Genomic DNA, 23,926 nt, shown 5'->3' with positions numbered 1-23,926 from the left:
GTGGCAACAAAGCAGTTCTCTGTCCTTAAGGAGAGAGAAGGTGGCTCTTTCAAAGCACACCAGGTGGCCTTATCTCCTGGGCCTCACCTGCCCTCCACTCTCCTTAAGAAAATCTGTTACCAGCCATTGTATTTCCAATTTCCACTTACCATCCATCTGTCCAACCAAAAACCCAACCATCTGCCCTGCCGACTTCACCCCCAACCCTGCTGGTCAGGTCACCCCTTCTGTTCCTTGAAAAGCTCCTGAGCAAGCTCACCTTCTCCAGCAGGCCTGCTGACTACACAGTTCCCAGGGTCTCCTCCTTCCTGGTCACTCTCGGTGGACTCTGTGTCTGTGACTCCGTTAGTGGCTGCCTTCCCTCCCACTCCCAAAGTTTGCTGCCTGTTTGATACCACTTGGAGGTGTGATTCCCAAGAGGGCAGTGGCTTTATGTATCTGTGTGACTTATGGTGTCAAAGGTCCCAAGGGACCAGCTTAGCTGAAAAGTTAAGGGTTTGGATGATGAAAATGTCCTTGCTAAAAAGGGTCGTATAAATGAGGCTTCATGGGGCAAATTTACACTAAGCCAGTATGGTTAAGAGCTTAAAGCTCTGCAAAGCGAGGAGTTGGATGGACTGATGTCACAGGACCCTTCCATCTCTGACCTCCTCTGAGCTAGAATGTTAGCCCTGGGGGGCCTTGCCCTGCCAAGCCTGGACTGGAGGAGGAGGAGGAGGTGGGGTGAGTGGGAGGGGCAGAGGGAGCAGAGGCGCCTGCGGCAACCAACACCTGCTCCAGCCCGGCCTGTCCACTACCAGTCGATCCAGAGCCTCAGCAAGCAGCAGCTGGAAACGGGGAAGAGGGAGCAGACAGGAAGCGGGAGGTCAGCTGTACACCCAGGTAAGTGGGTGCTCACACCTGGCTGCCCACCCGGGCCAGGGTAGGGCCAGGATGGAGACACTAGCCTGCTGTCCAGATTTTCTATGCAGGAAGGGGCAGGCAGTGGGCAGGACGTCTGCCTGGGGAACATTCCCTGGCTGGCGGATCACACGCTGGGGTGCACCTGTATCCCCTCTAGGTTACTCCAGGATATCTGGAGGAGAGAATTTCAGTGTGTCCTGTCTGGGCATTTCTGTCCTGGCTCTAATTTTCTGGACACGGCTTGACTTTGGGTGTGATACGATGACCAGATTAAAAATATCACTAGTAGTCCAGAATAAGGACCCTGGGCTGGGACTTGTTATATTTTGGTTAGTATCATGGTCAAAGCAGTTGAGAGAACCCCATTTGGCTCTTCCTGCCTCAATTTCTACCAGTTGAGAGGTAGCAGGGACCAACTGGAGGTAGCAGGGACCTGGATCTGCAGGATGGATCCGGGGAGGGTAGGGAAAAAGGATGGGGAGCCATAGGTCCTGGAGAGGGGCCAGGGAGGGACTCTCCCAGGATCCAGTGCTGAGAGTGTTGTTGGGACAGCTGAAGTGAGGACACAAACTGCTGTTTCCTTCTGGGAAGAATTGGAGTTCTTCTTAAATGTGGGAATGAATTATGGAGGAGAGAATTCATTTCCTTTCTCATCCTTTCCAACTGAGACTACATCCCTCTAGTCTCCAATCCAACAGATCTCTTCCCCTGTGTCATTGACTTTGTACCAAATCTGGCTTATTCTAAAAGAGAGTGGAGCTCCAGAAGTGGATGCTTAACGTCACATCCCTAAGTTCCCCCAAGAGCTTTGCTTCTTTTGCCCTCCTCAGCTGGGAGCTGTAGGCAGGAGGCTGGAGGGAGAAGAGTGGTATCAGCGTCATCCTTCTTCATGTGTGACCAATAGCTGAGTAACAGGATGATAGCTGCTCGTGGTGATGATGTGGGTGACGATGGGGATGATGACTCAGATAGCTGTGTTGAACTCAAACTACTCCAGTGTGGGGGTCACCGACTGGCACCAGTGCATTTGCATCTACCAGGAGGCTGCACTGAGGGGTGGGTGGGATGGGGGCCCCTGCAGCCCTCCCCCTGGCTGTGTCCAGCTGGGTCCTCATCCGTTGGTGGCTGCCTTCCCTCCCACCCTTCCTCGTGACTCCCTTCAGCGTAGTGCCTGTGGCACCCGTGACCGCTCCAGAACGCAGTTGGTGTACCATGGCATTCCAGCACGCTAGGGTGCAGCGGCTGGGCTGGTGAGGGGCCGCCAGGGGTCAGAAGTGCCAGTGGGTGGCCGTTGCAAAATGGAACGATCTCCATGGGAGAGAGGAATTTGCTCTGTCATGTGTGATTCTATATTAATGATAAGGCTCTTTGGGCAGAAAATGGAATCCCCAAAATGGAACCGCGTGGCCGTGGGCCAATCGCACAGAGGGTGGGACTGCTGGAAGATTCTTTCAAGACATCCCTCCTCCCTGATTTATGGATCTCATCCCACCCCAGACCCAACCCCCTTCCTCTCCTGTGTGGGACTCCCCATTGGCCATAACAGATGGATGCAATTAAGAGGAAATCAGGAGAGATGGTTGTGAGAGAATGGAAAATACTCCTATTCACCTGACACTATAATTCACTGGCTTCTGAGGGGAGCAGATGGATTTATGGGGATCCTACAGGCCTGGGCCAAGAAGAGCTTAAGAGCAGCAAATTTGAGGCCTCTCCCCTGCAGACTTTGTGACTGGAAGGATTCCAGATTGGTGGAGCGTGGGAAGTAGAGGGCTTCAGTGTCCTGCCAGAAAATCTCAGAGTTGGGGAAAGAGCCAGGAAGCCCAAAGAATGTCCTTGGAGAATTCCCATTCCAAAGTCCATGGGGCAAGCTGAAAGGATCCTGAATCCTTTCACAGCTGAAATCCTTTCACAGCTGAATCCTTACATAGCTGAAAGGATCCTGAATGGGTCTGATTTCCTCAGGTTTGGGAGGGTTGTGTCTCACCCTCTGGGCAGGGTAATCAGGTCTGGGGTCCCACCAGGAGGCCAGGCCACCAGCACGGTGTGCAGGCTCAGCTTATGGTTCCCTTTACCTGGGAATGTTACCAACTGGGTAGCATGCTACCTACTCCCTGGTCTCTGGGAAATTGGTTTTGCTGGGGACAGGGAATTGCAGGAAACTAATCAGTTCCATTAGTGGGTTAGAAAAGCTCTTGGGGGCAGCAGCTTTTTCCAGCTCCCACCCCAGACATTGGCTGATGCACTGATGGTGTGGGAGGGGTGGGGTGAGACCAGCCTGGATTTCTCAAAAGCAATTCCATTTCTGTTCTCAGGGAAATAGAACTTCTACCCTCAGAGGAGTCCAAGAGGAGGCAGAACTATGGCAGGTGAGAGAAGAACTAATCTCCCCTCCCCAGCCCTCCCTGGCGATCCTTACCGGGACAGAGAGGAGAGAGGTGGTAGGGATCAGAGATTTCTGGGAACTTGCCCATCTTGTTGTTGTTGTTGTTTTTTCTCCTTATTTTATTTTATTTTATTTTTTATTGTTGTTGGCTTTTTTTGAGACAGAATCTCACTCTGTTGCCCAGGCTGGAGTACAGTGACGCGATCTCAGCTCACTGCAACCTCCGCCTCCCAGGTTCAAGTGATTCTTCCACCTCAGCCTCCCGAGTAGCTAGGATTACAGGTGCCTGCCACCATGCCTGGCTAATTTTTGTATTTTTAGTAAAGATGGGGTTTCACCATGTTGGTCAGGCTGGTCTCGAATGCCTGACCTCAGGTGATCTGCCCACCTCGGCCTCCGAAAGTGCTGGGATTACAGGAGTAAGCCACCGTGCTTGGCTTTTTTTTTTTTGAGTCTTGGCTTTGGGTTTTGATTTGTTTTCCTGAGTAAGGAGTGCAAAGCCCCCACAGGAGCTCCTGCTTCTTGGCTTCCTGAGAAGGAGCCCTTTCTCACTCTTTCTTCCCAGCTTTTCCCCAGTGACACACTCAGAGTCTTCCTAGGGTGCCCCACCCACTTCCTAGAGGCTCCATTCACACTGCCAGAGTGTGTGCCACCAGATTCCCACTAGAGAATTCGAAAGCACTGTGCACAGGCAGGAGGTAGTACAAATAATCCTGACCCAAAAGTAGGAGTGAGAAGGGGCTTCTTGCTCCTTGGGTGAGTGGGTGGATGCCCATTCTGTTGAAGGGCCACCCAAGAGGGAGAAAGTGGAAGGCCCATCTCCTTCCCTCCTGCGTTCTCCAGGAAAGCTCCGGAAGTCCCACATCCCTGGAGTGAGCATCTGGCAGCTGGTGGAGGAGATCCCCGAAGGCTGCAGCACGCCGGACTTTGAGCAGAAGCCCGTCACCTCGGCTCTGCCAGAGGGTGAGCCCAGAGGGGAGCTGCGGAGGGGAGGCAAGATTCCTGCTCTCCTACCTCCAAGGGGAGAGGGCTGGGGCACCCACCTTCCTGGGGACCCAGGCCCTATATCCATCACTAGGCCATAGCCCATCTCCCTCCTATCCTTGAGGGGGTATGTGCTTACCTGGAACCCTAGAAGTGACAAGGGGCCTGGGGAAAAGAGTGGATAAAGAGAGTGAAGAGACACCATGCTATTCTGGTGTGAGAAATATCTGGGGGGCAGGGATGGAAAAATGCTAAACTGGGGAGCAGGGAGATGTTGTGATGTTTCCTGGTCCCTGTCTCCTCGCTTCAAAGCCACTGCTGCAGAGAGGCACTGTTAAAACAGTTAATTTGACTCCTCCCAATCCTCGCCTCCAGGCAACAGCACCTGCTGTGGCTCACAGGCTGGGCTCAGGAAGGCCCTTCTAGAAGGCCACATAAGAAGGTGTCCAAGAAAGTGGTGGGAACAAAGGCTTATTGGGGAAAAAGTGGGAATTGGTGTTCTTTCCCCAACACACACCCTGCAATAAATTTTAGTTCATAGCGTCCTGGTAATAAGAAAAAGAATGGTATTTTATTTTTCTAAATCTGGAACAAGGTAATGAGAAATTGGGAAGGGCCCTTGGGCCTTTGGTCTATATTGCTGTCTACTGAGATGTTCCTGGTGGGAGGCTGAGGGATTCCTTGAGGGCGGGCAGTTCCCAGGCCTCCATGACAGGCATGGAGCATGGGGTCTTTTCTGAGGCTGAAGCCTGTGTCTCAGGACCAGATCCTTCAGGCACCAAATAGCCACTCCTCCTCCTCCTAGTTGTGATTCCTCCTCCCCCTAGAGAGTAGGAAGGGAAGCCACAAAATCTCTTCCTTTTTTTTTTCTTTTTTTGAGATGGAGTCTCACTCTGTTGCCCAGGCTGGAGTGCAGTGGCGCAATCTCTGATCACTGCAACATCTGCCTCTGGGGTTCAAGTGATTCTCCTGCCTCAGCCTCCCAAGTAGCTGGGATTACAGGCACGTGCCACCGCGCCTGGCTAATTTTTGTATTTTTAATAGAGATGGGGTTTCACCATGTTGGCCAGGCTGGTCTCGAACTACTGATCTCAGGTGATCCAACTGCCTTGGCCTCCCAAAGTGCTGGGATTACATGCGTGAGCCCCTGCGCCTGGCCGGAACTCACAAAATCTCATTCCTTTCCTAGTCTTGGCAGAGCCTTCAGACTCCTTGCTCACCCACTCTCAAAGAAAAGCCCCTGTCCCCTAAAGCCCTGCTGGCCTCCCCTTTCACCAGGGCCAGTCCACCTGTCTCTTTCCCTCAAGCAGCCCAAGCTTCTGCAATATAGAAAGAGGAAGCACTGCCTTCTGGGTGCCTGGAATCTGCTGCTTTCCACCTGCGTATTCTGAGTCCTGAGTCAAGGGGACCAAGGCCTGGCATCCTTTTTGGAAGGGGCAGTTGAAATACCTAGATGAGGAAGACGATATAAATTAAAATTTAAATCAAGTATACAGTCACCCTCTCCCAACTTGTCAGTCTCCCTACTCGTCTCTTCCTGCTGCAGGGAAAAATGCTGTCTTTCGGGCTGTGGTCTGTGGGGAGCCCAGGCCCGAGGTGCGTTGGCAGAACTCCAAAGGTGACCTCAGTGATTCCAGCAAGTACAAGATCTCCTCCCGCCCTGGCAGCAAGGAGCATGTGCTGCAGGTAAGAACCATAGCTCTTCCCCCGACCAGGGTCTACTCATCTTTTCCCATCCCCTTGAAGGTCTCTTTGGCAGCCTCCAATCCCTAGAGGAGTAAGACATACTCCTTGTTGAGGTTGAATCCATTCAACTCCATCTTGTGACTCAAAGTTGCCTGAGCCAAGAATGGATCTGGCAGGCTTGCAGATACCTCTGCTGATAAACTGGGAGGTGGTGTAGACTGGAGCTTAAGAGCTCAAGCTCTGAAGTCAGACTGCTGGACTTACAATCCCAGGCCCACCACCTTGGCTTTAGAAAGTCATTTAACTCTTTTTACCTCTGTCTCCTCATTTGTAAAAATGGGGTAATAATAGTACCTACTTTAAGGAGTTGTTATGAGTTGTTGTTGAGATGGATCTCGCTCTGTCGCCCAGGCTGGAGTGCAATGGCATGATCTTGGCTCTCTGCAACCTCCACCTCCCAGGTTCAAGCGATTCTCCTGCTTCAGCCTCCCAAGTAGCTGAGATTATAGGCATGCGCCATCACGCCCGGCTAATTTTTGTATTTTTAGTAGAGATGGGGTTTCACCATGTTGGCCAGGCTAGTCTTGAACTCCTGACCAACAATGATCCATCCGCCTCGGCATCCCAAAGTGCTGGGATTACAGACATGAGCCACTGCGCCTGGCCAGGAGTTGTTATGAGGATGAAAGTTTTATGTAAAGTGTCTAGCTAGTGCCTGGCCTATAGTGAGTACTCAATCAATCTTGGCTAATCTGAGCAATATTATAAATACTAACCATGGGATCCCTACTATGTGCCAGGCCCTACTATGTCCCAGGGGCTAAATATTTGACATAGATTATATATTTAATTCTAATTATTCACCACTTTTTTGAGGTATTATATTCCCATCTTACAAATGAAGAAACTGAAGTTGAGAGAAGTTAGGTAACTTGCCCAAGGTCCCACAGCTAGTAATACAGGACAGAGACTGTTTTCAGGCCCAGATCCATCTGACACCAAAAAGCACACTCTTTCTACTTTGCTACATTGCCTCTGATGGCAAAGAATTGATACATCCACCCTCTGTCCCAAACCAGGTTTCTGTTTTGGGGTCTGTCTTTCCTGATAAAGACTGTGAGCTCCAGGAGGACAAGGACCATGTCTTACTCACTTTATACCCCCAACACATAGCCGTGTCTAGTAAATGGAGGAAGGGGATGTGGTAGCCCTGTTCCTCTGCCCTTGGCCTCTCTGCAGATCAACAAGCTGACAGGCGAGGACACGGATCTGTACCACTGCACAGCAGTAAATGCGTACGGAGAGGCCGCTTGCTCAGCGAGACTCACCGTCATCGAAGGTGGGCTTTTCCCTGAGTTTGTCTCATCAGCGCACAGGGCAGAGACCCACAGAGGAATCAGAGGCCCCGTGGCTAGTGAGGGAGGGGAGGGGAGGGAAGGGAGGCCCATCCAGGCTGCTGCCGCTGCTGCAGCCCCACCTTGTGCTGGGCCCCGGGCTTCATCCACATGCACACTGAGTCTGCATGTGTTTAAAAAGGCACACCTTGGCAGATACTCTGAAGGATATTCTCTTGGCCCAGTAAATGAGCAGGACCTGAAAGCTGGCTTCTAGTCCTAGAGCTTCTGCTAACTCATTCAATGGGCTTCGTTTTCCTCTCTGGGTCTCAGTTTCTCCACCGTGCAAAGGATATTTTGGACAGGCCTATGCCAGAGGTGACAAACAGGTCACACAAAGGCCAAATTCTCTCTCAGACATGTTTTTTTTGGTGTGCGTGGTGTTTGAAATTTTAAAAATTGTCAACCTGTAGTAATTAAAAGGTAGATATCTCTTGAGGAAGCAGGTCTAGTCTCGCCATTGGTTATGCTTACAATTGATCTGCCTGCAAGTAACAGAAAATCCTACTAAGAGTAGCCTAAGAAATAACGATATTTCATTCCTTCACATAAGAAGTTTTGCGAGTGGCATCCAGGGCTCATACCACAGCTCAGGGCTGCCATCGGAGAGCTGATTCCTTCGTTCCCACTGCTCTGCCATCCTTAGCAGATTGGCTTATCACCTCATGGCCATAAGAGGGCTGTGGCAGATTCAAACATAATCCATGTTCAAGGTAGGAAGGTGGAAGAGGTGGCCCAGGTCCATCTGCCTCTCTTATTTTTATTTTTATATTTTTGAGATGGACTGGAGTCTTGCTCCATCGTGTAGGCTGGAGTACAGTGGCACAATCTCACCTCACTGCAACATCTGCCTCCCGGGTTCAAGCAATTCTCCTGCCTCAGCCTCCTGAGTAGCTGGGATTACACGCGTTTACCACCATGCCTGGCTAATTTTTGTACTTTTAGTTGAGACAGGGTTTCACCACGTTGGCCAGGCTGGTCTTGAACTCCTGACCTCCGGTGATCCACCTGCCTCGGCCTCCCAAAGTGCTGGGATTACAGGCATGAGCCACTGTGCTTGGCCTTTTATTTTTTATTTTTTGAGACCTGTTGCCCAGGCTGGAGTGCAGTGGTGTGATTATGGCTCACTGCAGCCTTGACCTCCCAGGCCCAAGTGATCCTCCCACCTCAGCCTCCCAAGTAGCTGGGACTACATGCATGTGTCATCACACCCAGCTAATTTTTTTATTTTTTTTGTAGAGGCGGGGTCTCCCTGTGTTGCCCAGGCTGGTCTGGAACTCCTGGGCTCAAACTATCCTCCCCCCTCGGCCTCCCAAAGTGCTGGGATTACAGGCATGAACCATCATGACCAGTCCATCCACCCTTTTTATAGAGGAAGCAAAGGCTTTCTCAGAAATTCCTGGAGCTCATTGGTCAGGACAGTGTCACATGAGCACTGCTAGTTGCAAGGGAAGCTGGGGAAGGTGAGTGTTTAGCTTTTTCAGCCTCTCTAGTGGAAGCAGATGATGAAGATTACAAATGACTGCAGGATTAGCCAAACAGCAATGTCTGACCTATTTGGCAATATTGGGCCTATACCCTGAAATGGCAGCTCCCAGGTGGAGTGAAAGAGCAGCTGCCCCTTTAGATACTCTTGAGTTTGTTGTGGTTGCCAGTGTCTGCTTCACGCATTTATGCCACCTCCCTGGCCCCTGCGGACACATGACTGGGCCTCCCCTGCATGAGATGATGCTTAGGTTGGTCCCCTTGGTCATGGTAAGGCTCTGGGGTAAAAAGGCTTATGATGGACAGACCCTCCACCCTGCTCCATCCCTCTTGCTGGGATCGTCCACGCCTTAGAGGACAGTGGGGAGAGCAGGGCTCTGGACTCCATCAGTTTCTCAGGAAGACCATCAACATGTCTTGCTTCTCTGCCTGCTTGTCCACATCGACTCCTTCCTCTCCTCCCTGGATGTTGCAGTTGGCTTTCGGAAGAATCGGAAGAGGCACAGGGAACCGCAGGAAGGTAGGCAGATTTGTCAGAAACCTCCTTGGGGCCTGTGGGGGATAGGCTACTCCTTTCCTGGTGTTCCCTGCCTGGTTGAGCCACCATGAACACCTTGTGGATCACCACCAGTCTTCAAGAGAGCCCCTTCCAAAGGCTCAGTTGTCAGCATGGACAACACAGAAAAGCTCTGCATCAACCCTCAGTCATCCCACCTGGGACTGAGGCCTCATTCCTGCTCCTTTTTCAGACCTCAGGAAGGAGCTGATGGACTTCCGGAAGTTGCTGAAAAAGAGGTGGGTTTGGGCCTGTCCATGAGGGATTTTGGAGGCTCCCATAGTATTCATCCCCTGCTATTTCCATAAGTAAGCTGGGCTTGGGCCCCACCTCTACCCGACACAGCAGGGAGCTAGACTGCCAGTAGCAGATGGGAGGATGGGAAGGGGACTGAACTGGATGGGAATGGGACAGAGCTCCAGCTCTGCCATTTCAAAGCTCTATATCCTTGAGTTAATCATCTCTCCTCTGATTTCCTCATTTGCAAAATGTGGTGGTCCACCAGAACAATGATGTAACTTTTTTTTTTTTAAGCAACAGAACAGTGCAACACCCACTTTCCCCAGACATCCTACTCAGAAATCTACAATACAAGTTGTCAGGAGCATTTCTCCTGAAAGTTGTGGGGTGAGGCTGAGGCTCGCCCCACCCATCTCTGAATCCTTCTGGCCTCAACAGTGGTCAGTCCCAGAGATTCCAGGCTCTGCGTTTCCTCGAGTGCAGATAGAGCAGCTTCCCAGAACTACTTGGGGCACCAGAGCCAGGTGGCCAACAGAGGAGCAGGGATTCCTCTGGCCTCTGACCTGCCAGCCTTGCTCCCCAGGGCCCCACCAGCCCCCAAGAAAAAGATGGACCTTGAGCAGATATGGCAGCTGCTGATGACAGCAGACAGGAAGGACTACGAGAAGATCTGCTTGAAGTATGGCATCGTCGACTACCGTGGCATGTTGCGTAGGCTGCAGGAGATGAAGAAGGAACAGGAGGACAAGATGGCACAGGTGCCTCACCCCATGGCCACCCCTCACTCCATGCCCACCCCACACACCTGGACCATAGGTGCCTCACACCTGGAGGTGGGCTTGGAGGCAGAACTTAGGAAACCAAGTATGATCAAGGGGCCTGTCTCCATCTAGTCCCCAGTGGGGTATCTGGCTAAGGCCCTGGGATCCCAGGTTGGTGTCCTGCCTTTGCAACCTGGTTCTGATACTTACTAAACTCTGGAGCTTTGGAAGAGTTAGGGCCTCTGTATCTTGGTGTCTTCATCTGTAAAATGGGAATTATAGTCATGCCTACCTTGTAGGGTTATTGGGAGGATAAATGAGAGAATGTAATTAAAGTACTTAGCTTAGTGCCTTGATTTTTGCTATCATTATCATTGACACCAGATTGCGGGGGGGAGGTACCTGGTTTATTTCTTTTCTTTTTTTTTTTTTTTTTAAGATGGAGTCTTGCTCTTTCGCCCAGGCTGGAGTGCTGTGGCCGGATCTTGGCTCACTGCAAGCTCCGCCTCCCAGGTTCGCGCCATTCTCCTGCCTCAGCCTCCTGAGTAGCTGGGACTACAGGCGCCTGCCACCACACCCAGCTAACTTTTTGTATTTTTAGTAGAGACGGGGTTTCACCGTGTTAGCCAGGATGGTCTCGATCTCCTGACCTCGTGATCCGCCCGCCTCGGCCTCCCAAAGTGCTGGGATTACAGGCATGAGCCACCGTGCCTGGCTACCTGGTTTACCTCTAAAGGCTTTCATGGAAGGGAATTTCACAGTTCCCATTAGCATTCTGATCCCAGAATCTTATCAGCTGTACAGGAATTTCTTCCCTGTGTCTAACTTAACTATAGCATAAGTCTAATTTTTCTTCTGAAAATGGAAAACAACTAGTTTTCATTATCCTGAAAATAGTATCTTATCCCCTTGAAAGATAAGTTTCCTTAAACCTAACACCTAGGGTCTCAGCCTTCTCTCCTCCAAGCTTTCTCATTGGCTTTAACACAGGACCCAGCACAGAGCTTTGCACACAGTAGGTGTTCAACTAGTGTTCGTTAGAAGTACAGATAAATGGAAAAGCCCCACTGTGTTCTAGCAACTGAACACCTGGGGTCTTTTCTTGGTTGTCTTCCTGATCTGATCTCTCATCTTGGAGAATTTCCTTCCTTGAGGGGCTTACTTTCCCCCACTTGTAAAAGGGGCCAATGCATGCTCATCTGGAACGCTGTGGGCCTGGGATGGTACCAGGGCCTATGAGGGTTCAGAGTACCCTGAAGAGAGAGCTTCATGAGCTCTCCTGGTGGGTTTGTCTGCTTTGTAGTACATCAACGCCCTCTCCAGCTTAAGACACATCAGGGTCACCAAGGATGGGATTGCAAAGTTTGACTTGGAGCTGGATCTCAAGGATTCTCAGAGCAAGATTTACCTGTATAAGGTGAGGCTGGAGGGGCTATGGGTGGGGGGATCTGGCAGGGATGCTGCAGGTCTTGTGGGGGGGAACTATGGGTACCTGCATTCCTCCAAGGGAACAACCAGAGCACACAAGTGGTGAGCCCGTCATCCCATGGAGTTCCTGGCTGGACTTGGACCAAACCCTGGTGTAGACTATCCATCCACAGGGACTTCTTATCTCACACTGAGCAACTAGGCTCTCCAGCTGGGCCTGTGATTCTCTGTAAATTGTGTCTAACACCAGAGCACGGGGGTGAAAAGAGGGTTCTGAGAAAGTGCACCCCTTTCCATCTGAGCTTTCTTTCCAGAGACTTCATACATCCCTACCTGGGCTCTAGGAGTAATTATCTGCCAACCAGATGGGGGCAGAGGCAGGTGGGGAGCAGTTGGTAAAATCTGGCTAGTTCTGTAGCCAAACTCATCCAGCTTCATCACTTATAAGCTGTATGACCTCAGACAAGATATTTATCTTCCCCATGCCTCGGCTTCCTCACTTGTGAACTGCGGATAATATAGGACCTGCCTCATGGTGTACTGCAGCGCTAAATGACATTATGTGTGACTTGCCCCTCCTCTCACCTCTCTGCTTATTCCTGCTTCTCTTCCCCTTGTCCCTCAGTTCCTGCCCCATGGGCCTTGTCCCTGTTCCTTTGCCCAGGTGTTCCCTCTGCTTGGCATGCTCATCCCCGATATCGACAGGGCTAATTCCTTCATGGCAGAGAGACTTCCCTTGGCCACTCCGTGTGATTCCACTATGTCCCTCCAGCCCTATCCTGGCACTCAGGAGCCCTGGACCCATATCTACCTTTTTGTTCCCTAGTTTTCTCTCTTTCTTTCCCTTTCTTTCTTTCTCTTTCTTTCTTTCTTCCTTCCTTCCTTCCTTCCTTCCTTTCATCTCATTCTGTTGCCCAGCCTGGAGTGCAGTGGTGCAATCTCAGCTCACTGCAACCTCTCCCTCCCAGGTTCAAGTGATTCTCCTGCCTCAGCCTCCCGAGTAGCTGGGATTACAGGTGTTTGCCAGCACACCCAGCTAATTTTTTGTATTTTCAGTACAGACAGGGTTTCACCATGTTGGCCAGGTGGTCTTGAACTCTTGGCCTCAAGTGATTCACCCGCCTCAGGCTCCCAAAGTGCTGGGATTACATGCATGAGCCATCACACCCGGCCAGTTCTATTTTTTTCTAACATAAATTATTTACTTATTTATGACATTTATTATTTATATTTTTCCCCCATAGGATTTTAGCTAGTGAGAGCAGGAATCTTTGTTTTATGCATTGATGTGTCCTAAGTACCTGAAACAGTGCCTGGCACACAGTGGGCCCCTAATAAGTATTAGCTATTGTTAATATTCAGCAAGTAGCAAACCTATCTAGGGCTTAGTTAAAGCAGGTATGCATATAGATTACTGGGTTTTGTAGAGCCTTATGGATATCTGATGTTATTCTCTGCAAGTTCCTGTTGGTGAATAAGTTGAGCTGGGGCCTCTGGGCCATGGGTGTTGTGTCCGGCCTCCCCTGCTATCCTCACAGGGCTGCTGGAGAGTAACTCTACTCACAGCCTGAGCTGGAATGTCAGCAACTTCAGGTGCCCCTTTGTATAACGCTTGCAGACTTTTCACTGCATGGACATTCCTAGAGCATGGATTCCCATCCAGTTCACAATCCCTGTTCCTATGTTCTCCAGGCCCTGCTGTCCACCCCATCCCAGCTCCTCTATGGTTCCAGGAATCTGTTTTCTGGTGACTGGGCCAGTGGGAGAAAACTGCTGGTTATAGCCAGAATGGGACTGGGACAGGAACCACTGAGGACCCACTGAGGCCCACCTCCTCTTCCTTTTCTGGCCTTAGGATGGTGAGATGATCCCCTATGGCTTCAACAACCAGACCAAGCACTGTCTGCGCCGGCTGGGGAAGCGCTATGAGTTCCAGATTCAAGACCTGAGGCCTGAGGACTCTGGCATTTACCAGGTCAAGGTGGAGGATGCTGTGGTCTTCTCCACAGAACTGGAGGCCAGTGGTGAGTGGTCTACACTGCCGAAGTTGGAGTTGGGGAGATATGTTAGAAATGGAGTCCATGTTGGTGCAATGTGTGTGTTGCGGGGTAAATGTGATGTGGCCCCAGCTGCAAAGACAATTGGGAGAGGGACACATACCTAGATGGCCAAATTTTGATGCTTTCTGTTTTCCAAAGCCTTGGTGCGAGTTGTCTCTCCTGGTGCTGAGCTGGGTTCTACTGAATTACTGTCACAGACATAGAACATATGTGTCATGCCTCTGCTTAGACCTTCTGTAGCCACCAATTATTTTCAGATCAGATCCAGACTAATTGCACAGCCTCTAGAACTCCTTTCTGTTGCATGTCCTCATCTCCCACAATGCCCTAGCAAGGATCTCTGGGTTAGGCATCCTCACGCTCCATACAGACCTTTCCTTTTCTGCTTCCTGTATTCCTTCCCCATCTAGGAACTGACACTCCTCCTTCATCAAACTCTGTCCCATCCCCATGAGTACCTGTGTCCACATCACTCTCAGAGCACCTGCCAGCTCAAGGGCGTTCTTGAAAGGACAAGGAGAGGCCTGGGGAAGGGAGCTTTGGACAGACATGTCATAAGAACATGGCTGAATCAAAGTTGGGGGAGAAAAAAGGGGGTTATGTGCCCCAGCATGGGGGAGGTGCCCAGATGGGGCTTTGGAAAGCCTGAAAACAGTGCAGTTTGGGAAAAGGAGTATGGGTTTGGGATTCAGCCAGACCTGGGTGTGAATCTTGGTTTCTCTTAACTGCGTAAGACTGGGGCAAGTTATTTAACTTTTTAAGCCTTAGTTTTCTCACCTGTAAAAAGAAATTAATAATACTTATCTTGGAGATGGTCACAAGGATGAATAAGATAAACTACTGGCTCTTAGCATAGTGGTTTCCTTCATGCATCCACCTGGTCCCCAAATATAACTTTTGGGTTTGGAAGTATAGAATCCCAGAGCTGAAAATAAGCCTCATTGCTCATAATTGTAACCCCTCATTTTACTTGGGGGGAATTGACACCTGAGGTCCAGAGGTGACCTGTCCAAGGTAACATGGGGAGTTTGTGGCTGAGCTGGTCTAAGCCAGGATTTCTGAACGGCCAGCCTTGCTGCCTCAGGTCACACTGTGTCATACCATCAAGCTGATAACCCCATTCCTGTTTCCCTGGCAGCCATCCCCCCAAGAGTGGTGGTCCCACTGGCGGAGACCCACTGTGAGGAGCAGGGTGACGCAGTCTTCGAATGTACCCTCTCCAGCCCCTGGCCTAGTGCAGCCTGGCATTTCCGGCACCGGCTACTCCACCCCAGTGACAAATATGAAGTGTTTGTCTCCCCCGACGGGCTGACCCACCGGCTGGTGGTGAGGGGGGCACGTTTCTCAGACATGGGCCCCTATTTGCTGGGCACTGGGCTCTACACTTCCAGTGCCTGGCTGGTGGTTGAAGGTGAGTGCTTCAAAACTCTGTCTTTCTCTGCCTCCAGGGAAGACCTTGGGGCTGCGGAGGCATGAGGAAGGCGAGGCAGTGGGAATTCTTTTGGTCAGAGAGAATAAGGAAAGCTCCTTAGATTATTCTCCACCCACTGCAGTGCAGACCTTCATGGCCAACCCAACCCTTCTCAGCTGTGCCTGCTCCACTGGGTCTCCTGGAATTACTTTGGGGCACAGATGGCTCTAGGGTCCTAGGCAGCCTTGGGACAGTGGCCCAGGTTCAGTCTGGATGAGAAGCCCCTGCACCAGACCAGAGAGCACTCTCAAACTTCCCTGGGGATTGAAATTTGGGTTCAAGATGTTCCCAGGAAAGTGTAAATTGGACATAAGTAAGGCAGGTGGTAGAGCAAGTCGATATTTTAAAAACCATGCACCTGCTGCAGCAGTTTGATAAACAAATGACTTTTGGCTTATGCGTTTTCTCCAAAACCCTCATGAAGCCTGTAGCAGGGTGGCTTGCAGGTATAGGACTAGGGAGGTGGTGATGGGATTCACCCATCCATCCCTGGAACACCCTGGCTTCCTTCCCAGGTGGTCACCTTGCTTCTCTCCTGGGGAAGTCCAGGTCAGGCAAGCAGTTGGGCTCAGGCAGGTGCTTTGGCCGGATTTAACAGGAGTTTTGGTATTTTCTCTTGTCTCTCCATGTGGGCACTGACCTTCCAAATGAATAACCCCTCACCGAAGCTGGGAAGGATAAAGACCTTCAGTCCACAAGTGCTGACCACCAACTGCAGAGGCAAGGAGCCCAGGCCTCAGGAGCAGAAGAGTCTGGGAGCATCGAGAGCCAGGGAGAGAAATCCAGAGAGCAGGGCCCCAGGGAGGGCTCCCTTGAAGGGGCTGGGCCGGCTTCTGGGCTCCAGCACATAGCCAGCCCAGACAGGGATGGCCTTGGCAGACATGGCTACTCCTTGATGGGGGACAAAGGGACAGCTGACTCAGCCTGGGGCCCTGGACAGGAGGGCGAGGACTTTCCAGTAGCAGAGGGAAGCAGAGCCACTCTTCCCAGGGAAAATCAATCCCACAGAGAGGGAGGCTGGGCCAGAAGCCTTGCAGAGAGGCCCCATCTACAGGGAGAGAGCTCAGAATCAGGGCTGGGCCTCCCAGAAAAACGACAGCAAGATCGTGGCAGAGACAGCAACGGTGATGAATGCTGGAGGACAGCAGGAGGCTGGGAGGCTGGGTCCAGTCTGCTTCAGGCTGGAGGACTGGGGATCAGAAGGGAAGGAAAGGAGCACAGAGGCGACAGTGGAAGACAACTGGACAGGCACACCCCAGAGCAACTGTGGGATGCTCGGCTGGAACCTGGGAGAGGAAAGAGTGACCTGCAGGGATGCCAGTCTGATCCTGTAGGGTCCTGGCCAAGAGGAAAGCAGATAGAGATTTCACAGGATGACAGCCTGGCTGAGATGGACAGAGGGGATGCTCCAAGTAGGGAAAGGGGGAGAGGAATAGTAGTGTGGGGTGGTGGGACTGGCCTGGGAGAAGCTGGAGACAGCAATGGGGCAGGAGGTCCTGGCACCCTGGAGTTTACTGGAGGAAGAGGTTCTGGCTCCAAGGTAGGCATGGGCCCTGAATCCTGGGGTTCTCAGGGAGGTAGAGATGCTGACTATGGGGAAGCCAGGGGCTACTGGGGGTCAGCAGAGTTGCTAGAACAGATACCTGGAGGCAAGGACTTCCAGGAACCATCAATATCAGATGGTAGAAAATTCCTTCTGGGAGATGTGAGTCCTGAGATCAAAGCTGAAGACTCACTGCAGGAGGCAGATGGTCTATGCCGGGGGGAGTCTGTAGTTAGAGGAAGTGCCTACAAAACTGGCCCTGGAGGCCCAGGAGACCCCAGAGGCTGCAAAGGTGGCCTACAGGAGCTCAGGGGAAGGGATGGCCAGGAAACAGCTTGGGCCTCGGGTGAGGTAGGGGATGACCCCAGAAGCTTCCAGTCTTCCCAGGGCTGGATAGCAGGTCACAGAGCAGCAGGGGGTATTGGCAGAATAGAATCTAAGGGCACAAGTCCTTGGGATGACACACCATCTAGCCTCAGAAAAACTGGGGCCCACCATGGGCCTGGAGTGCTGGGGCCCAGTGGAGGGCAAGAGGATATGGGTGGTATCCAGGTGGCTGGACTGACGGAGTCTGGTCAGGGGGTGGATGCCAGAAGCCACTGGCTAAGTAGGGCTCCAGGCCTGGGTGCTCAGGGATCTGGGGGGACACTAGGAGATAAGGAAGGATTAAGAGGTCCTGGGTCAATAGGGTCTGAACCAGATTTCTGGAATGGGTCAGGGAGCTCCAGAGTAAAAGGACCCAGAGGTGAGACAGGCTATAAGGATGGCTTGGAAGGTCCCGGGAGAATGGAATCTAGGTACGAGGGTGGCTTAGGATATTCTAGGGAAATAGGCCCCAAAAGCAGGGCTGGTTATAGCTATGGCTCAGGGGTTCCAGGAGAAATGGGGTCCGGCCATGGTGCTGGTTGTAGAGTTTCCCCTAGGGCACCTGCCGGAGTGGAGTCTGAGGAAGGGGGTGGGTACAGGCATGGCTCCGGAGCGCCTGGGGGAGTGTGGTCTGGAAATGAAGATTCTGGCCCTGCAGGAGGAGGGTCTGGGAGAGTTGCCAGTCTTAAGAATGGCTCAGGTGGTCCTGATGGAGCACCCATGAATGACACCAGGAATTGGGCCTCTGCATGCCAGGCAGGCATGGACCCTAGGGGAGGGCACCATTCAGATGGTGGCCTAGGGAGTCCTGGGGTGACAGGGTCTCTGGGTAGAGGTGGTCTCAAGGCCCCTGGAGTAGTGGAGACTGTTGGGATGGGATGTGTGGAAGCAGAACCAGAGAGCTCTGGAAGAATAAGGCCTTGGGGTCAGACTGGAAATTATGGGGGCTTCAGAGCCTCAGAGGCCCTGGGGGCCTTTGGAGAAGGAGGCTATGAAGATGGCTCTGGGGGTCCAGGAGCCATGGGACCAGGGTCTCTGAGGGCAGGAAGCAAAGTGGGTGAGGGGGATGGGACAAGATGCCCTGGTGCTAAGGCCTCTGGAGCTGGAGCTGGTTATAGGGATGATACCAGGCACCCTGAGTCACTCGCACCTCACACTGGGGCCGCTTCTGAGAGCCAGTGGGCTTATGGGGCTGGCAATGTGCTGGGTTATGAGGATGGATCAGAACTTCCAGGGCCTCAGGGAACTGGGGTCAGAACAGCCTATGGAGGAAGGTCAAGGGGCCTTGGGCCTAGGAGTACAGGGCCAGGGGGTGAGGCAGGCTTTAGAGATGGTTCAGGAGGCCTCCAAGGAATGGGATCAGCAGATGGGCCAGGTTGTAGGAAGGGTATTGGGAGTTCTGGGGAAATGGGGTCAGTGGATAAGGAAGGTTATAAGAAAGATTTGGGGGCTCCTGAGAATACGGGTTCGGGGAGCAAGGCAGATTATAGGGATGGTGTAGGGGTTCTGGGGCAATGGGGTCAATGGATGAAGCAGGTTATAGGAAAGATTTAGGGGCTCCTGAGGGAATAAGTTCAGGGAGCAAGGCAGATTATAGGGGTGGTTTACAGGATTCCAGGGAAGTGGGTTCAGGGAGCAAGGCAGATTATAGCAGTGGTTTAAAGGGTTCCAGGGAAATGGGGTCAATGGATGAAGCAGATAATAGGAAAGATTTGGGGGTTCCTGAGGGAATGGGTGCAGGTTACAGGGTTGGTTTAAGGGGTCCTGGGGAGATGGGGTCACTGGATGAGTCAGGTCATAGGAATGGGATTGGAGGTTATGGGGAAATGGGGTCAGGTTATAGGGAGGATTTGGGGGCTCCTGAGGGAATGGGCACAGGCAGCAAGGCAGGTTATAGGGATGGCTTAAGGGGTTCTGGAGAAATGAGGTCAATGGATGAGGCAGGTTATAGGAAAAATTTGGGAGCTCCTGAGAGAATGGATTCAGGGAGCAAGGCAGGTTACAGGGGTGGTTTAAGGGGTTCTGGGGAAATGGGGTTAATTGATGAGGCAGGCTATAGGAAAGATTTGGGGGTTTCTGAGGGAGGGGGTTCAGGGAGCAAAGCAGGTTATACGGGTGGCTTAAGGGGTTCTGGGGAAATGGGATCTGTGGATAAGGCAGGCTATAGGAAGGATTTGGGGGCTTCTGAGGCAATAGGTTCAGGGAACAAGGCAGGTTTTAGGGATGGTTTAGGAGGTTCTGAAGAAATGGGGTCAGTGAATGAGGTAGGTTATAAGAAGGATTTGGGGGCTCCTGAGGGAATGGGTTCAGGGAGTAAGGCAGGTTTCAGGGATGGTTTAGGGGGTTCTGAAGAAATGGGGTCAGTGAATAAGGCAGGTTATAGGAAGGATTTGGGGGCTCCTAAGGGAATGGGTTCAGGGAGTAAGGCAAGTTTTAGGGATGGTTTAGGAGGTTATAGGAAGGATTTGGGGGCTCCTGAGGTAATGGGTTCAGGGAGTAAGGCAGGTTTCAGGGATGGTTTAGGGGGTTCTGAAGAAATGGGGTCAATGGATGAGGCAGGTTATAGGAAGGATTTGGGGGCTCCTAAGGGAATGGGTTCAGGGAGCAAGGCAGGTTTTAGGGATGGTTTAGGGAGTTCTGGGGAAATGGGGTCAGTGAATGAGGCAGGTTATAGGAAGGATTTGGGGGCTCCTGAGGGAATGGGTTCAGGGAGTAAGGCAGGTTTCAGGGATGGTTTAGGGGGTTCTGAAGAAATGGGGTCAATGGATGAGGCAGGTTATAGGAAGGATTTGGGGGCTCCTGAGGGAACAGGTTCAGGGAGCAAGGCAGGTTTTAGGGATGGTTTAGGGAGTTCTGGGGAAATGGGGTCAATGGATGAGGCAGGTTATAGGAAGGATTTGGGGGCTCCTGAGGGAATAGGTTCAGGAAGTAAGGCAGGTTTTAGGGATGGTTTAGGGATTTCTGTAGAAATGGGGTCAGTGAATGAGGCAGGTTATAGGAAGGATTTGGGGGCTCCTGAGGGAATGGGTTCAGGGAATAAGGCAGGTTTTAGGGATGGTTTAGGGAGTTCTACAGAAATGGGGTCAGTGAATGAGGCAGGTTATAGGAAGGATTTGGGGGCTTCTGAGGGAATGGGTTCAGGGAGTAAGGCAGGTTTTAGGGATGGTTTAGGGAGTTCTGGGGAAATGGGGTCAATGAATGAGGCAGGTTACAGGAAGGATGTGGGAGCTCCTGAGGGAATGGGTTCAGGGAGTAAGGCCGGTTTCAGGGATGGTTTAGGGGGTTCTGAAGAAATGGGGTCAGTGAATAAGGCAGGTTATAGGAAGGATTTGGGGGCTACTAAGGGAATGGGTTCAGGGAGTAAAGCAGGTTTCAGGGATGGTTTAGGGGGTTCTGAAGAAATGGGGTCAATGGATGAGGCAGGTTATAGGAAGGATTTGGGGGCTCCTGAGGGAATAGGTTCAGGGAGTAAGGCAGGTTTTAGGGATGGTTTAGGGAGTTCTGTAGAAATGGGGTCAGTGAATGAGGCAGGTTATAGGAAGGATTTGGGGGCTCCTGAGGGAATGGGTTCAGGGAGCAAGGCAGGTTTTAGGGATGGTTTAGGGAGTTCTGAAGAAATGGGGTCAATGGATGAGGCAGGTTATAGGAAGGATTTGGGGGCTCCTAAGGGAATGGGTTCAGGCAGTAAGGCAAGTTTTAGGGATGGTTTAGGGGGTTCTGGAGAAATGGGGTCAGTGAATGAAGCAGGTTATAGGAAGGATTTGGGGGCTCCTAAGGGAATGGGTTCAGGGAGCAAGGCAGGTTTTAGGGATGGTTTAGGGAGTTCTGGGGAAATGGGGTCAATGGATGAGGCAGGTTATAGGAAGGATTTGGGGGCTCCTGAGGGAATAGGTTCAGGAAGTAAGGCAGGTTTCAGGGATGCTTTAGGGAGTTCTGGGGAAATGGGGTCAATGGATGAGGCAGGTTATAGGAAGGATTTGGGGGCTCTTGAGGGAATATGTTCAGGAAGTAAGGCAGGTTTTAGGGATGGTTTAGGGATTTCTGTAGAAATGGGGTCAGTGAATGAGGCAGGTTATAGGAAGGATTTGGGGGCTCCTGAGGGAATGGGTTCAGGGAGTAAGGCAGGTTTTAGGGATGGTTTAGGGAGTTCTGGGGGAATGGGTTCAGGGAGTAAGGCAGGTTTTAGGGATGGTTTAGGGAGTTCTGGGGAAATGGGGTCAATGGATGAGGCAGGTTATAGGAAGGATTTGGGAGCTCCTAAGGGAATGGGTTCAGGCAGTTACACAGATTACAGGAATGGTTTAGGCACTTCTGGAAAAATCAGTTCAGGGGATGAGGCAGGTTATAAGAATGTTTTAAGGGGTTCTGGGAGGAATCCACTAGGGAGCGAGGCAGGTTCTAGGGGTAGTTTGGAGGATTCTGGGTACATTTTGTCATGGAATGAGGCAGGTTCTAGGCAAGGCTTTGGGGGAGCTAGTGGCATGGGGTCAGGGAGTGAGGTCAGTTATAGAGGAGGCTCAGGAGGATCTGGGGAAACAGGACCAGAGGGTGAGATGGGTTATGGAGATGGTTCAGGGAGGCTTGGAGTACCAGGCTCACTGGCTGGAATAGGACATGAGGCTGGGCCCAGAGGCCATAAAGCCATGGGTCACAGGTCAGGATATTGGGTAGCATCAGAGGGTGGCATGAGCTCCAAGCATGGTCCAGAGCGAGCCAGGGAAACCGGGCTTTTGGATGGGGCAGGACCTGGGGTGGAACCTGGGATGGCTGGAATGCCAGGCACTGCAGGTGGCATGGCACACAGAGACAGCCCCAGGGGCACAGGGGTGCTGGGGTCTCAGGGAGGGCGACAGACTCTTTCAGATGAGCGAGGCTCCACCAAAGATCTTGGGGGCTATGGAACTTCAGGGATCCCTGAGGCCTCGGAGGCTGCTGGTGCCAAGGGAAAACCAGATGTCAAAGAATGGCAAGACAGTTCTGGGACTCCAGGGTCTTCTAGAGACAGAGGGGCTCCCAGGGCGAAGGATAGGTCTCCAGACCAAGCAGGGATAATGGGGGCTTCTGGGTTTCTTGATGGCAAGGGGGCAGTGGAAGGTGAGACCTGGGCAGGAATGGCTGCTCTAGGGTCTGGATATGAACGGGACATCTGGAAAGCAGGCCCAGGAATGACAGACAGGGGTAGAGTTGCTGGCCAGGGGGGGTTGGCATCTCAGGGAGGTGGGGACTCACTTTTGGGAGGCAGAAGGGTAGGCTCAGGGAGTTCAGTGGGGACAGGTCAGGATCTGGACAGCGGCTCTATGCCTGGGGGAAGGGGCAAGTCAACATCAGGGCCTGCTGATAGACAAGGGACGAGCAATGCTTGGGCTCCTGATTGGGAAAACCAGGGGTTTAGCCAAGGCAGCATAGATGCTGGGAAGCAGCCCGCAGGCTCCAGAGCTTCCAGTTCTCTGCAGGAGAAAGATGCCGCTTTTGGTGGGACCCATGAAGGGCCAGGGGGCTTTAAGGGTGGGGAGGGTGCACCAGGCCAAGAGGCGGCTGGTGGATGCCGAAGCCCATGGTCCCTGGATAGCAAAGGTTCAAGTCCTGGAAGGGGCAGTTCTGTTGATGCAGAGGACTCAGGTATCCTGGGCAAGGGGAATTCTACTGAGTGGGGGAATGCCCTCACCCCAAAACCTGGGGCGTCCGGACCTCAGGGAGCCTGGAATGGCTTAGATGGTCCCTTTGGCAGAAAAGCCTCTAGAGATAGGTCAGGAGGGACCCAGGACCTAAGCTCTCAGCGAGGCAAGGGACAGAGAGGAGGAAAGAGGTCCCTCGGGGAGCAGGGGTCCCTGGGGGCTGAGAATGGTGAGGTCCAGGGTCCTGGGGCCCTAAAGGAGGATGAAGGGCAGGGAGTGGAAGAGGCTGGGAGGTCAGGCAGGAGGCCTGGCTCACTCAGGAGTAGGTCTCAGGCACAGTCAGGGGCTGAGGTTGGAGGAGGAAAGAGAAGGGGAGCAGACGAGGCTGGAAGCATGGGGTGGCAGCCTATGGGAGAGAACTGGGGGTGCCTGGAGGAGATGCTGAATGAAGATCAGAGCCGGGAGCCGCCTGGTCACCTTGGTAGCAGGAGAAGTGGCAAAGACGGCAGGTTGGACATCTGTGGAGAGAGGAGAGATGCTACCCGGAGTTCCACATCCAGATACAAGCCTGGCACTGGCAGTTTCTCCAAGGATGCCCGAGGTAGGTGCTTCTCTGCTGAGCTGGTTCCCATGGGCTAGAGACAGTGGGGAGCTCCCTGGCCACTGGGATGCTTGGGTCTGTCCCAGTTCTGCCTCCAGCCCCAGGAGTTTGTCCCTGCCAGTGCTCCCCATTCTCAGGAATCTTTTGCAAATTTAGGAAGCAACCTCTTCCTCTTTACGCAGATGGGGTCCAGCCTGTGAGAGGCTCAGAGGTCTCCTAGGTATCTGCTCTTGAAACCTTATGTCCACAGCACCAGAGTTGTTGACCCAACTCTCTGTGGGTTACCAGACTTCTCACCTGTGGCGGGGGTCCCTTCATATACCTTACACCCCAGGTCTCCTGGACCAGCCTAGGTCCTGCTGAGAAAAGCAGCAATGCTTGGGCTCCTGTCTGGGAAGACCAGGGCATTGGAGCCAAGATAGCATAGGTGCTGGGAACCAGCCCTGC

At 52.3% G+C, this 23,926-nt stretch overlaps 1 protein-coding gene across 1 annotated transcript in view; it reads left to right on the top strand.

The window, feature by feature from the left end:
* The first annotated feature begins 792 nt into the window (after nt 1-792).
* IGFN1 (immunoglobulin like and fibronectin type III domain containing 1) overlaps nt 793-23,926 on the top strand; it is a 37,970-nt gene continuing 14,836 nt past the window's right edge. Inside the window, 13 exon segments of the mRNA XM_024350920.2 lie at nt 793-882; nt 3,219-3,272; nt 4,133-4,252; nt 5,820-5,959; nt 7,199-7,298; nt 9,314-9,358; nt 9,588-9,633; nt 10,218-10,392; nt 11,699-11,812; nt 13,679-13,847; nt 15,022-15,294; nt 16,023-18,761; nt 18,764-23,479. Of these exon segments, the coding sequence (XP_024206688.2) occupies nt 3,266-3,272; nt 4,133-4,252; nt 5,820-5,959; nt 7,199-7,298; nt 9,314-9,358; nt 9,588-9,633; nt 10,218-10,392; nt 11,699-11,812; nt 13,679-13,847; nt 15,022-15,294; nt 16,023-18,761; nt 18,764-23,479 (8,644 nt within the window). The 5' untranslated portion in view covers nt 793-882; nt 3,219-3,265.

Source organism: Pan troglodytes, chromosome 1, assembly GCF_028858775.2.
Source record: "Pan troglodytes isolate AG18354 chromosome 1, NHGRI_mPanTro3-v2.0_pri, whole genome shotgun sequence".
Classification (NCBI taxonomy): Eukaryota; Metazoa; Chordata; class Mammalia; order Primates; family Hominidae; genus Pan; species Pan troglodytes.
This window is presented reverse-complemented; position numbering and strand designations above follow the sequence as displayed.